The 15,376-nt window shown below is 39.7% G+C and overlaps 1 protein-coding gene across 1 annotated transcript; it reads right to left on the bottom strand.

Moving 5' to 3' along the window:
• Positions 1-2,023: 2,023 nt before the first annotated feature.
• LOC103707319 (NAC domain-containing protein 73-like) lies at positions 2,024-6,200 on the bottom strand. The gene is made up of 3 exons (XM_008791756.4): positions 5,609-6,200; positions 5,100-5,298; positions 2,024-3,052 (listed from the first exon to the last, which is right to left on the bottom strand). Exons 1-3 carry the CDS (start codon positions 5,744-5,746, stop codon positions 2,517-2,519), a joined length of 873 nt encoding a protein of 290 aa, XP_008789978.1. The 5' UTR covers positions 5,747-6,200; the 3' UTR covers positions 2,024-2,516.
• Positions 6,201-15,376: the final 9,176 nt, after the last annotated feature.

Raw genomic sequence — 15,376 nt, 5'->3', positions numbered from 1 at the left:
AAAGTTCGAAATCTACGGACGTCGATTAAATGTTGAGGACCGTATGCCCTTCACCTCGACACGCTCGATGGAAATGCGAGCTGGTCCAACTGGCACTGAGGTGAGTATATGGAACGACCCACGGGTTGGAGAGGGTCTGAGCAAAATTTCTACCCACATCGAATATTTTTTGATGGAAGGAGGGTCAAGAGGGGGCTGCTACGCTGATAAAGTTTTCTTTTGTTTTTCTAAAAAAAAAAATCTGCTATTATCTTCTCATAACAGACAATTAATGTCTTCACATCTAACTTCTTCCAGTCGCATTCAAAATCTGACACCAAATCTCTCTAACTTCACTGTACTAGCAAATTATGAAGTATGAACCTTCTGACTTTTTTTTGGATGGAACTTTCTAACTTTCAAAGCTGTACCCTTTTTCGTGCCGTTGGGCTTATCCACCAAGCCTCCCTGCTATCGAGGCGGTTTATTAAACATCTCGCACACCAACCGTCACCAACCGTGAATCTCTATTACGGCAATCTCACCAATAGCTACGTCACACTCAAAATCTGGAAACAACTTTTAACGAGAAATAAAATTACTGAAGTGGCTTCTCTTCTGCCCAAGGCATGCATGCAGAGCATGCATGCATACAGACATATAGTTATAGGATGATTTAACCATGTTTTATAGCTCTATTGCGTGAAAGAATTGGACCTTAATTTTGATTGTTATATATTCCAGCAAAAACTGAAGGGGTTTTTCTTCCGCCCAAGAGGAACATATATTCTGCATTCATATATACGTCCAGATATATAACTATAGGATGATCTAACCATGTTTTACAGCTTCATTGCATGAAGAGTTAAACCTTTAGATTTTCATATATTCCAACAAGCTCTACTATTTTAAAGCCTAAGTTTTTTTTTTTTTTGGGTGTGTTTGTACTTGGACCTTTTGGAGTCCATTCTAGCTAGAGTTTTCAGAGCTCGGTGCAAACTAGAAGATTGAAGGAAAAAAAAAATGAAAGAATAGATGCAGCTCCACATGGAAGGATGAAGGCTTCGGCGACTCTTCATGCACCACGTTCCTAGTGAAATTTCAGCTATTTTTTATGCTTTCTCGATGCGTATGCCAAGTAATAGTCATAATAAAAGCCGTTGCGTCGTGCGCCATAATTACTTTGACCTAGTTTAATAATAAGAAAGGAGCGAAGAGAATCTAGCAATAATCAGGTGACATTAGGGTTAGACATGGTATGCTTCATTATCTCACAAAAGAGGAAGGAAAAAAAAAATACAATTAGGGTTCATCAAGTTAATATGCATGTCATCATGACGCTTAAAGGCAAAGAGAGATTCTGAGTTTTGCCATAATTAGAATTGGTTTGATTATTGATTTATACTTTCAAATTCCATATAATATTGTTGCTTTGGTTGAAATATTCTTGGAGAATTGATGTCACATCGGCGAAACAGTTGTAGAAAATTTAGTCTATCTTTGCAGTGGACCACCTGAACTTAGACTCGTTTGGTACGTGAAAAGAATTTTTCTTCACTAAAATGTATTTTTTCCACTCGCATCTACTTTCATAAAAAAGTTATATGCAATACCTATTATACCCTTAATAAAGAAAAATATTTTATACATGAATTTTGATGGTTTAAGAGTACTTTTGGAACAAAAAGATCCCAATTTTCAACGGTGGAAAAGTATTTTTTTTATGTCCATCATGGGTTTTTCTTACCCATAGAAATATTATTTTTTCATTTTTCTTCTTTAAAAACTCTAACCGAATAAGAAATATTTTGTTTTGTTTTTTTGTTGGCCTTACTTTTTTCTTTTTTTTTTTCCGAGAACCAAATAAGCTCTTAGAGTAATGCTCCATGGCCAGGTTCACCTTAATGGGGACGGACTTTGATGATCATAATGATGATTACAATAATTTCTTTTCTTCTATCAGGTTTTGCTTTTGGCTGTCTTCTTTAAATCCTTTGAGAGCATCAGATTCATCGCACCAAGAAACAAAAACCAGCAGCAGACGTGAAATCAAAATCATCCAGGCTTCGCAAGCTTGCATCATCCAGTCATCATTACAAAGAAAAAATACAGTTATGATTTAGGCATGAAATAAGTCTTCTATCTGTCGTCACCTTTCTATATCGTTCAACTTTATGGCAGCACATAATAAAACTGCCATGGCATCCTTATGACCATAACAAAAGAGTTTCCAACGCTCTCCCCTTCTTAGCATACAAGTGCTGCAAGTTGCAGTCTCTTTACAGTAACTGAGGCAAAAGCTGATAGTTTTATCATTGATGGATTTCTTAGCTTTGTACTAAAGAATGTGCATGCCCTCTCAATTATTAACTTGAATGCTACCACTTATGTAAAGTTTCAACATGGGTCAAGTTTATTCACCTTTGTACAAAAGCTCCCCCCCCCCCCCCCCCAGCAATGCTTCCCTCCATCTCGCCTTCTTCTTTTTCAGTCATTTTCTTGTGCATGCAATCAAAAAGAAGGATACTTTGATCCACTTAAGGAAGATAGGAAGTTCCACCAGAATGTACAGCGAAGTTGGGTATCAAATGAGGGGAGCTTGCTCTATTGTGCCCACCTTGATTATAGGTGATTAGTGATGAGTTGTAGTAATCCACAATGCTGGCATCCTTGAGGATGGGATGATCATCCCCATTTAGACCTTTAGATTTTCCCTGAACTGCATCCTTTGCAACCGAGCCACATTGTCTTGGTTGCGTCTGGTAGAATACCTTTGACACAACTAACTCACCATCCTTTTCTTCTTCATCAGAGCCCAAGTGATACTGGTGCATCACCCAATTAGTTTTCTCAGGTTTTCGCTGTTTGCCGTAGTTAGTGTAGAGAACCAGTATCTTCTTGTACCCCATGAGCTTCCCACCTACGAGCACTGGTCTTGTCTTGCCGGTTTTGTGCCACCGGGTCTCACCTCCATGGGCGTCTGTATGCACTTTTCTTCGCTTCCTAGTCCCTGTCGTATATGCCTTGGAGGGGCGATGGAAGAAGTGTCGAATTAGACCATCCCTGCTCACTCCTGTGCAATAATATGATGCAAATCATAGCTTCAGAATCTAGTTATGGAAGATGATCAAGCCACGTCTACGTTGTGATTTTTTTTTAAAAAAAATAATGAGAAAAAAAAACGTAATGAAGATTTCTATCATCCATTGATCATCGTGACAAAGCTAAATTTAGAATAAATTACTCGATGTTCCTCTCGGATATTTTACTCTAGGAGAATGAACCCACGCCTGGATTCCAGTCCCGTCTTCTCTTTATGATGGAAAACAAATCCAAGTCCTTAATTTCTTCAGTACCTTAACAAAAAGTAGGTGCGATTCTGCACCTAACCCCTAAGCATTCAAACAAAAAAAAAAAAAACCTCATATTGCAACAAAGTTCTTATAAATAAACATATTGCAGATCAGAAAAGTTCATAATTAATATTCTCATATATGGATTATAAAAATTTGTTATGGATAATATTTGGAAATTCAGAGAGCCAAATTCAGTAAATTTTTATGTTGCAAGACACTTGCTTCCTAAACTTTCCAATGGATTTTATGATTAGTTGTCAAAGTTTTATTTGTTTGTTCGTTTGTTTATTCAAATGAACAGATGAAGACCCGTCCAACTCCCAATTTATATGTACATAACAAGGCTTAACATTATTCTATTCTATTCTATTCTATTCTATTTTTTTAAGAGAAAAGGAAGAAGACTCCTCTTCATTATAACTAATCAGCCCCAAATTTGGGAGATACACTGTCCAAGAATTAAATCAAAAATATCTAAGACTCGTTTGGTTTGCGGGAATAGAAGAGAAAAGTGTGATCAAAAGGAAAACAAAGAAAGACCTTTTGTTTGATTAGAGTTTTTTAAAAAAAAGAGATGAGAAAGTAGCATTTCCATGGAAATAAGATTTCCATGTTTCTTGAAAAAGAAAAACCCATAAGGGACATAGAAAAGCTATTTTTCCACTGGTTGAGGATTGTGATTCTTTTTTTTTTTCCTCCAAAACTATTCTTAAGCCATCAAAATCTATGAATAAAGTCTCTCCCTTTATTAAGGGTATAACAGATATTTCACATAATTTTTCTAGAAAAATAAATGTCCAACTAAACATAAGCTATTTTGAAATGTACCACTTTTCCATGGTCAACCAAACATATCAAAACCATTTTTCCAAGCATCATATTTCCAGAAATCAACTTTCTAGAAATAATATTTGAGAGAAAAAAATTTCTTCTCGCAAACCAAACGAGTCTCTAATTGCTAGCTGAACAGTATGACCATTAGGAGTGAGCCTCAATAAAACTTTATTTTGTTGCTTTATAACATCTATTTTGAACATGGTGATACTTCATATAACTGGAAAAATATGTTTTAATTTTCATAAAACCAAGAATGATCCGTTCTCGTTATGTACTTTCATGAAACTATAAGCAACTCTAAAGTCAAAATAGTTTTATAATAAGAAAGTATGATTCCTCATGGCAAGGAGCTCTAGTTATCACAATTTATGCAAGTAAGTCCAATGAATTCACAATTTATGCAAGGAGTTCTCTGGCGCTAAAATATATCATAGAGTCGAAGCTTGTGCTATTTTACAAAATTTTGAGGATCATAAATGCCAAAATTGATTATCTAGGTTGGATGTTACTCATCCATAAAGACTATATATATGTTCATCTTTGAAAACTTCTCGCACACAACGCATGCAGTAAGTCATATCTTATAAATCATGACTATGGGTATCGACTCCAGATTTTTCAATTCACCACCATGTTCTTTGTGCACCAAGGCATTATTATGACGTTAGTTTTGGCACCAACGCCAGCGGAGAATAAATTAATTCTCTTCATGCATCACTGCTTTTTGGATGTTTTTGGAGTCCATTCGCGAGCTTTTTGGAGCATGCGCAAACATGAATATTTGTTAGATATATATGCCTAGGCTTTGCAAGTATTTAAAATGGAAAAATATGACATGAAGTTAAGAATTAACATATGAAAATGTCCATCAAAAGATCTTTAAAGATTTCTTTGATAGACTTGTGAAGATGACAAAGAGATCATTACCGGGGAGTTTCTCTGGGTGGGTGTAGCAGATCCCGTTCTCGCCCTCAATTGTAGGAATAAACTCATCGATGAGAGGGTGAAGCTTCTGCGAATCTGGCCTGGCCTTCCCCTCCAAGTGCTCGAGAATCTCCTGGTCGGTTGGATCGAACTTCACACCAGCAGGCAGCCCAGGCAAGTCTTGGATGGCAGCAGCCGCAGCCTGAGCTCATCCATGCTCATATTACTCTACATGTATATGTGATTTTTTTTTATTTTTTATTTTTTTGTTCTTGTTCCTTTATGTCTAGGCTTTTCTTCATGCACAGTAACAACACAATATAATTGTTCTTTTTATTTATTTGTTTGTTTTGGGAAACAAGAGGATATCATGAGGTTCCATTTATATTATAGGATAACTACTTATGAACCAAAGTGATATGAATCATGATATGCATCATTGCCATGCAACAAATTGTCTAGAGAAAGTATCAAAATTATGAAAAAGGGAGGAAGGAGAACGGAAGTATCACCTGTTCCTCATATTGGATGCGGTGGCCGCATGAAGGGCACGTCTTGATCACGTTTGCATAAGAAGTCGAGCTCCTGTCGTTCGCACGATCATCATCGCAGCTGTTGCACCATGTCATCTTTCTTTCTTTATCTCTCATACCCTCACGGCGGAAAACCTCCTTAGAGGAGAGGCCGGCTCACCCTCCTCGCCAGTGGAGGCAAAAGACTGAGAAGAGAATGATAAGCAAAGAAGGGGGGAGAGGGAAAGGAAAGGATAAAAGTAAAGAAAAGAATGGAAAAGGAAAAGAAAGAAAGAAGCCTGTCTCTCTTATATATTAAAGCTCTGGCTGTGTTCTCTTCCCCCTCTCCCTTGGTTCTCCTTGGGCTTTGGGAAGGTATAGAATTCTCCTCCACTTTTGCTCATCATTCCCCAGGGTGAGATGGAGGAGAAAGAGAAAGAGTAGAGAACCCCCTCCTAATATCCCTCCTACCGTCTAAGAAAACAAACAATGCAAAGGGAAAAAAGAAGGAAAAGACAAAGCAAGTCTAACACGAGAGAGAGAGAAGTTGGCAAATACTAACAGGTTGCTTGGCCCTCAAGTATGGTCATGCTATGTATACGTGTAAGACCAGACATAATGCAACCTCTCCATCTCTCCTTTTCCTTTCCAGACCTCAAGTTAAAAAAAAAACCAACAGAGAGGATGGGGAAAGAATAGTAGAAATTCTAGGAAAATAGGAGGTGCAATTGGGTTGAGTGGAGATGAGGCAACCTTATTCGTAAGAGACATTCCACCTCCCTGAGAGAGACGGTTAGATAGAGAGGAGAGAGAACGAGAGAGAGAGAGAGAGAGAGGGTGAGCCTTTTAGCTCCAAGGTCGCCCTAGAGTGTCTTGGAAGATATATAGCCAATAAAATAACATCCTCTCTCTAATCTTAATATATTTCTCTCTTTAATCTCTATCTTTGTGGATGATGATATATATCAATCTCTCTCCATTAATACTAGATATTTACTGTTGCTCACGCGACCAAAACCTATTGAATCGTTGAGATCATGGTTGTCAAAGATGCGTGGATGAAAGTTGTCTTCCTATTTATGACGGAAATTATTCTTGTTCTTCTTCGATCTCTTAATTGATGACTTTGTGGGGTGAAGAATTAAACGAGCGTTGTGGCTTGTCAAGAAAGCCATGCCGACTACATGTTTGTTGCTCCCAGAAGGCAGTGGCTTGTTGTTGGAGACCTGTATATGTGGGAGGGAGGATCAGGTGTGAACTTGGTTGGACAAAGTTGGTCCGACCGGGGTTGGATGTGGCCAAGGCTGTGTATTGGTTGGATGAGAAGAAAGGAAGAGGACAGGTGTGAGAAGTGGACTGAGTTGTTGAAATTTAGCGGTACAATTACTTCTGTATCAAGTGGTTAGGGGCAGCAGGGATCGGGTGAGAGGGGATGACTTTTCTGTGAGAAGAAGCATGCTAAAAAGGGACCACAACTCTTGCTTTCTGTGACCGAGACGTATTTCTCTTAATGTTGCGTATACTTGTGTACCTAAAAAAAAAAGAAATAACAAGTTTTCTAGGTTTAAAAGTAATTCTATAGAAATATTATTCAACTATTAAATTTGGAAAAAAAAAAAAGGAAGGGATATTGATTTTGAATTTTAGTGGACCATTATAAAACTAATTTACGCATTTGCAATTGTGTATATGTAACAACCTATGACTTCATCCAAAATAGTTAGCCGTAAAGGTATTATTTGGGTTCCTTGATTCTGTATAAATATCCAAGATCTATCCAGCAAATAACCGATATATGACTAAACACATGTCCACATGGGTCCTTACAAACTCTCCTAGTTCAAGCCTTAACTTCCTTGTCAGGCTAAGGGTTCAGATCCATTCAAATCTAATCACAACACCACGATCGGCCCGTGATTAGCCCCAATGAATCTGTGCTGCAATGTCTCTTAGTCCACACAGATTATGGGCCGAGTCCATTCTGATACCAATTGTAAACAACTCAAGATCTCGCCCAAAAGGGCTAGCCGCAAGATATTTTTTAAGTTCCTTAGTCCTATATAAGTACCCAAGATCTACCCAATGAATAACCGATGTGAGACTAAATACATATCCGTACGGATCCTCACAGTATCAACTTATATCATGTTTATACGTATTAACATCACGTGAGCATCAACTATACCCAAAAGTTTTTTTTTTCTAAAAAAAAAGACAAATTGCTATAGTTATCTAAGGCAAGAGTCCAATCGTCCAAGAAAATCCAAAGCGGACCATTTTGGCCAAAAAAAAAGAAAAAGAGTTGACCTATATTTATAAACTTGATAATTACATCAAAAATTCCCACCGAATCACCTCTAAAATAGATGATGGTATTGCTAAGTGGACTTATTGTTGATAAGTCAAAATTCTAAACTGATCCCTCCAAGGACAGGAGAAGCTTTATAAGTTACAATGTCAAGGCCAAATTGGTCCATCAACAAAGGCTTTTCAAACTTTAAATGAGTGATATGGTGATGTAGTACCAAAAATTTTGATCCATCATCTATACAGAGTATGATTGGATCTCACTCAAGCCAAAACCTGTGCAAATGAGACTTTAGGTTTTGTTAGGGCTGAGGTGGCCGAGGGTTGAGGAGTTATATATACAGAATGGCGGATCCTCAAAAGATAGAGCATGGCCTCTTTTTGACAAAAATAAATCAAATGTCAAGATCTTATTTAGTTGCTTTGATGGTTTTCTAATTAATATAACAATAAGAAGAAAATTATTGGTGGATTGTCATAAAAGCAAGGGCAAACTAAATTGATTTGTCTAAGCAACATATGTTTAGAAAAAAAATATCAAAACAAACACATCAAAGAAACTAAGGCCCACCATATTACACCCTTCATCGTGCTGCATCAATTGGAGAGATGTCCAGGGTTAGAACATGAGAGGTGGCATTTCATAGAAATTATAAAAATGAGCAGAAGCAGTGGGAAATTTTGAGCATAGTCAATTTGAGCAGTGCAGGACACTTATTTGCAAAGTGAACTCTATATGGGTGATTTTTAGCTGCACATATATGTAAAAAGAAATCTTCAAGGCAAACAACATAAAATCTTTTTGTTGGAATATATTAGAGATGGGGAAGGGGATGGGAAAAATTTTTGGAAAGAGCATGGATTTTTATGAGAAGCCTTAACTAGGTCAATTTGAAATCAATTGGAAGAATAATGCTTCAATTGGAAGGAAGGTTCGCCGTCTCGATACCAGATTTCGTACCGGTGCCACACTAATACAGTGTCAGTATGGTAAGGTATAAAATTTTTTTGGTGCACGGACTATTAATATCGAACCGGTACGGTATGGTATGTTCTGTACTATTCGGTTCGGGCCTGTACGGCGTACCATGATTGGGAGGATGTAAATTGGGATATAGTGATATTGATTGGAGCCTCTAAGGGCTATGGTTATTGGATACTAAAACACTAAAATTGTGAATTCATTATTTTATTTGAAACAACTTTGGTTTAATGGAAAGAAATCCAGTTTATCAAGTCATTTTCTTGGGTTGGTGATGGTTCCAGGGGATTAATCCAACCCATTTGCAGCCATTGAACTCATTGCTTCGCAAGTCACATCAGACACAGGTTACTTAGGAAGTGAAGAAGAGAATTCAAATCCAAAAACATTACTTAGAACGATATCTACATCACCCAAGTGGGCCTAGTCACGTTGGCTCTTTTGTCGTCTTTTTTTTCTTTGATCTCGTGTTTTTCTTTTTTCATGCATCTCCACGAGCTGCGATCATAAATTGAACATTGAAGGTTATATATCATGTCTTCCAGTCATCACAGTAACCAATGAATGCCGAAGCCCTACAATAACTGTTTCCTGTCACAATATTTTGCACACTTCCGAATCCTGCACGGTAACCCTCGAGGATAACGTGTCAATGTCTCAATACCATGATGATGCTCGGCAATTCGAGACCAAAATGCAGTTCAAGTCCGCATCGGTTGGCAACTTGGTGTAGTTGCATAGAGGAAAAATCAAGCGTCCCATACAAATCTTGGCTAACGTAAGAGCACACTAAATCATGTTTTGGAAGTCTATTGCCCGTTTTACTTATATTAAGATTCTATTTCTAGTTCATTTTTGTTCCATATTTCAATATTAGTTCGAATGGTTAGTCTTTTAGTGCTCGTCCACCTTAGTAAAGTTAAGCGTTAGCTTTAATATGGTCGGGTTTGTATTTTAGTTGAATGGCAATATTGAATATTTTTGTCTTGAAGTATAGGAGGTATGATTTTATATATATATATAGAGAGAGAGAGAGAGAGAGTTAGGTGAAGAGTTGGAAAGAATTCTTTTTGTGAGAAGAAAATTAGAGGGTTTTTTTTTTTGTGAGATGTCATTGTGAGAGAGAGCCGAACTTATTGTTTTAGTTTTTATTTTTTTTAATAAATTTATTTTCTCTACAAAACTTTTTTCCTCCACTATTATTTTTTCTTGCATTTCTCTGTAAATATTTTTTTTGCATTTGGTGTTTGTCTTGGATCTTAAGCCGACACGGTCGATATACTCTAAGTAGCATGCTGTTCTACATCATGCAGGATGATCGCAAGCAAGTGCATACTAAAAGCTTTGCTAGATAGTAGATGCAAAGAGTTTTAGGTTGTAGTAAATATTCTCTCAACCAAAAACCTAGCAAGGCTCATAAAGAAGTGGTCCAGGGTCTAATTTAATTTGTTTTCACAACTTAGAGTAAAATTAGTTGGACATGCTATGTTCCACGGAGAAAACTCTTATGTGACCCATTATTTGCATGAACTATGTAACGGCCCCTAATTTAGTCTGGCGCTTTGCATAAACGGTATCAAGCGTTCCAGAACACTTCATGGGACATAGAATAGGTCACACGGTCCACATGTGTCTTGCAGGCTTGTAGAAGGATCTCCATTCAATACTTTGGATATCCTAAGATCTGGCCTGACCTCCCTCTTTTTTTTTTTTCTTCTTTTTTTTTTTTTTGGGGGGGGGGGGGGGGGGGCTGAGGAGAACCTCACCCGCGTAGCAACCCCTACTGGACTCCCTTCCCACTGAAAAATATTCGATACGAGCAGACAAGTTTTACTCATATACTCCCCACCCATGGGGAGCCCCACCAACATGGCAGCCCCTTCCGCGTATGAGTATGTCACACCAGCATTATCTAAGTACCGGCAGATAAGATGGCGACTCCACCAGGCAAATCAGGCGGGGGGTATCCAGTTTCCGCATTAAATCGACGCCCATGCGTTTCGAACCTGGGCCACTCCGGTGGAATCTTAGTCTCGTTCCAACCGTGCTACCACCTCGGTGGTTAGCTTGACCTTTTTTCACCCTATAGATTTTATTTATATACAGAGTACATGTTGCAAAGTTTTAGTCAAATCGAGAAATCTGTGATAATTGGTCCAATTGGGTCCATTTTTAATTGAAGTTGGCAATGCCCACCAACTTCGATCGGAAATGTTCAAAATATTTGGGATCGAGCCCGATCGCTAGGCCGTTGGGATAAGGCCACCTCCAGCCGTGGAGATTCATCGGGCCGGTGCGACGGCCAGCGGCCATTGGGGGCTGCTGCAACCGGCAAATGGTCGGCCGATTTGAGCTTATCGCCTCTTCCAAAAGCCTTCTATATATATCCGAGTTCTCTCCTTTCCATTCACCATAGCTTTTCTCCCTTTCCACTCTTTTTCTTCTCCAGTGGCCACCGAACCGCCTCGGCCGAGCGCCGCCATCGAAGTTCTTTCCTCCTCTCTCTCTAATTCCCTCTAAAGCCCATTACCCTGCTCTGTCCTGTTCCGAGCCCACTGGAAGGTCTAAGTAGGGCCCATGGTTGAAACCTCCCTCCAATTGCACAATCCGGACATATTCTTGTGAGTAGCAAATCTTAATTGTAGGAAGTTGCGGTGTCGTTAACTGTCTTCACAACCTGTTTGTGGTTGGTCGGTCTCAATGGTTAATCTGTGGTAGGAGTTCCGATTTCCGAACTTAGCTTGTTCCAATATGGGCCCCTGAGCAGTAGTCTAACCTCGAACATGGGCCAAATGGGCCATCCAATATGGGAATGCCAGCTGCATTGCTGGAACTGGGGAGCCCAATCGGCTGGCTTCAGCGGTTCCCAGTTTCGGAGGCCCAATCTAATTCGACTCTGCCTACCCCAATTACCTTATAAGATAATTATGTTCTTTTTTTTTTTTCCTTGGGAATATCTCAGTTATATAGTGCCTAGCCTCGAAGGAAGGGAAAAAATAACAACAATAATAACGATTAAAAACGAGTGTTCCATTATGCCAATGACAGATTTTATTAAAAATTAATTTTAATATAATATATATCATAAATACAATATATATAATATCAATATAATATAATGATATAATATATTAATAGTATATTGGTAGATTATTTTTTTTTGCTGAACTGAAAGATATTTTTGTTTTCAAATTTCAGTCCAAGATCACTACTTTGAGATAATTTCCGATACCCAACTTCAAGAATGGATATCCCATCACTGATTTGGATAATGATTTGAGGAGCCGTAATGATCTGAGATTACTGCCATATAGGATTACCGTCATGCAACCAAAGACAGTAATTTCATCATCTCTGCGACATCATTCTTGATCTTGGGATGATCAATCCATACCAAACGCCTTCTATAAGAAAATCATTTTTTTTTTTCTTGGGAATACCTCAGCTATATAATGTCTAGCTTCAGGGGAGAAAAATAACAACAACAATAACAATTAAAAACAAGTATTTACACTATGCCCATGATAGATTTGGTTCAAAATTAATTCTCAAAAATTTCTAGGCGAATGAATGCTTTGCCAGAAAGAAGGATTCACCTCGTCGGCCGTTGGATCGCGTGATGGTCACTTTAAGATCTATGCAGACAAATAAATAAAAAAAATTTGTAGTGCTTTGAAAGTTGTGCAGCATATGATCCAACCGCTAATTCGATCATTCATACACATGAAAGATACAACCCAAACCCCCTGTCAAATAGTATACACAATCATGACGGTTACTGCAATAATCAAAACTTATATTTGAAACCTATTTCTCTCGGGCCAATTGAACAGATACGATGCTACATTTCTCTTTCCTCGGACATCTCAGTTCGTCTTAAATATAAGGATGCATCTCCAAGCTGCCCAAAATTATGGATGGGCGACTCTTCCTTCCGTTACCGGCACGTGCTGACGCAGCCTTTGCCACAGTTGCCGAAAGCTTCATGTCCTTCGGCACACGTGCTCTCTCCTGTCTGACGCCTCCCCCACCCACCTCTGTCTTATCAAAAGCAGCACCCCCTCCAAATACATACACATCATTTCCCCTTGCCCATCCACATGCCCGACCAACCCCCTCCAATATATCGTTAGGCCCCACAAAGAATGCAAGGCCATAGTCACAAACCTAGCACAAGAGTTACATATCAATCATGACGTTGCCATTATTCCCAAAAAAAAATAAAACATCATGACGTTTCTAGGCTTAAATGTGCCCATGCATCATGCTAGGTGCATTCCTCTCATGGAGGTGTTCAATTAAGGATGTTGGGATCGGAGATGGGCCGATTCAGAAAATTATCATCTTGAACATGAACTAACTTTTTTATTAAATAGATCAAAAATTTAGAAGTAAGGCTAACTTTTTTATTAAATAGATAATCTAGCTAATCTAACTTGCATTACATATTTGGTAAATAGATCGAATCAAAATAAACAAATAAAAGTGTTCGAAACAAGTTAAAGGCTTATTTGGATATTCCTATATAATTAAAGTGAAAATTCTGCGGAATTTATGCATCTGGTTGCCCATTTAAGCAAGACTCTATCAACCAAATACCTTGCAGCCTAAATTTTATAAGACAAGAAAAGAACCATCTTTTTACCTTCTTGCGGCTCAGAGGGTGGGATTTGAGCAGGTTCTTGGAAGATGCAAGCTAGATGGGCCAACAGATCTTAAGCACGAGATTCTAATTAAGTTTTAAACAAGTTAAACAGTTTTTAAATAGATCAAATCGTAATCCAACCCGACCAGTAAATTGGATCCAAGATCTAAAACTAAACCCAGACCTTTCTAATAAAACTACATGCACATTAACATGGTTACGAGCCAAAACTGTTTATGCCCAATCTAAACCCACATAGCAAATTGATTGCCAGCGGCGTTGATGGCTTGGGTCATAGCTCCCGTATTTGGGTTGCTCCCTGCCGCCCCTGCTGCAGTCCTTATCCAAAGCCCCATTCCGGTAGCGCTGGTGGCGGCATATGCCGTGACAAATTCGGAGAAACCTGTGACGCGGGCAAACATTGGGATGGCTGGGAAGGGGTGGGTTTCACGGCGAAGACATCGCGGCCTTGTGCATGGCCCTCAGGTGGCCGTTGCCGGCGATTTGGGACTGAATGAAATCCGTCCGTTGCGGCCCCAGTTGTCATCATGACTTGGAGGATGGGAGTGGACGTGCAATGCAACAGTAAGGAGGGTGTCATCGGGTTCCACGGCGGGGCGCAGAAGATGAAGAGGATGACGTAGAGGTCAAGAAGAACGACGCGGATGATCGCAACGAGGTCGTCTTCGCCGACGGCGGAGCTTTGGAAGCTCATGGTAGATACGGAGAAAGGGGGGATGAGGTCCATGCAAAAGGGAGTATAAGGAGGAAGCTTATTTTATCTGATGGGTAAAGGGCGACGAATTTGAGTACACTTTGGCGACGGAGTTGGGCTGCCAATCACGAGCTTTACGCTGATTGGCCCCAGTCCATTTGATCGCCTAGTTAAATTGCTTCAAATAATAGTAATAATAAAATAAAATCGGCATGTGTTGCGCATGTGCTTGGAGAGAAGAGGACTTCCGATCTCGCTGGACGAAATCAGACTTCAAGATAGATTTCAGTTGCGGCTAAGCCTATTTAGATGCTCCTCCCCATCCTCTCTTCCCCCACCGGAGAACCCAAGCTCCCGATCGAACCCCAACGCCAGATTTCTTTGATTTCCTCCCCAATTGCTGGTCGTCGTTCGCACTCTTACCGCGGCCAATCCTCGCCAGAAAACCAGGTAAAATCCTGCCCCTTAAGCTTTCCTTTTTCTCTTTCTTCCGAGGTCGTTAGGAGGCCCGATTAGGTCGGCGATTGCTGGATTTTAGCCGAAAAGGGGCAAAGCTCTGTCTCCCCAGTTTTGACTCGCCAAACCTTGATTTCGGCTGGTTCCGCCTCCGGCATTTGTCGCCGAGGGTTCTCTCCATTATCCTATGGCGGCTTAAAGCCATGGCCAAGGTTCCGAGCGTCGGGATGCTCTATTTCATGGTTAAAGGGGTCGAAAACCCCTATTTTGGAGTGATTTTGGCGTTGCCAGCCGCTAGTCGTTGTCGACCGCCTGTTGGTCTCGACCATGAGTCCCTTGACCCCAGGCACAACTGCAACCACCGTTTTAGCTTTGAATTCGGTTGGCAAGTTGCCGGATTGCTAGCAACATGCATGGTCTCTCCTATTTTGATTCTTCTTTCGTTTTGTCGGTTGTCACTAGGTGTGGCATGCCGCAGGCACCGCTAAGGTCATCGGCCACTGGGGGTCACCGACCACAAGCACTGTTGAGGACCTTCCACTGTTTCGGAAAGGAGAGAGCGCTTCACAAATCTCTTTCCCTATTTTCTCTCTCCTTCTCTAGTTCTCTCTCTTGTTCTTTCTATCTTTATCACTCTTTCTCTCTCTACTCATTCTCTCTCTA

This window comes from Phoenix dactylifera, chromosome 4 (genome assembly GCF_009389715.1).
Source record: "Phoenix dactylifera cultivar Barhee BC4 chromosome 4, palm_55x_up_171113_PBpolish2nd_filt_p, whole genome shotgun sequence".
Taxonomy (NCBI): Eukaryota; Viridiplantae; Streptophyta; class Magnoliopsida; order Arecales; family Arecaceae; genus Phoenix; species Phoenix dactylifera.
The sequence above is the reverse complement of the archived record's forward strand: the minus strand, read 5'-3'. Positions and strand labels throughout refer to the sequence as shown.

Excerpts from the sequence above, each read along its gene's own strand:
- LOC103707319 (XM_008791756.4), bottom strand. The coding sequence starts at position 5,746 with ATGAGAGATAAAGAAAGAAAGATGACATGGTGCAACAGCTGCGATGAT. Across the intron at positions 5,299-5,608 it reads GCATCCAATATGAGGAACAG|GCTGCGGCTGCTGCCATCCA; the intron begins GTGATACTTCCG and ends GGATGAGCTCAG. Across the intron at positions 3,053-5,099 it reads CCACCCAGAGAAACTCCCCG|GAGTGAGCAGGGATGGTCTA; the intron begins GTAATGATCTCT and ends ATTATTGCACAG.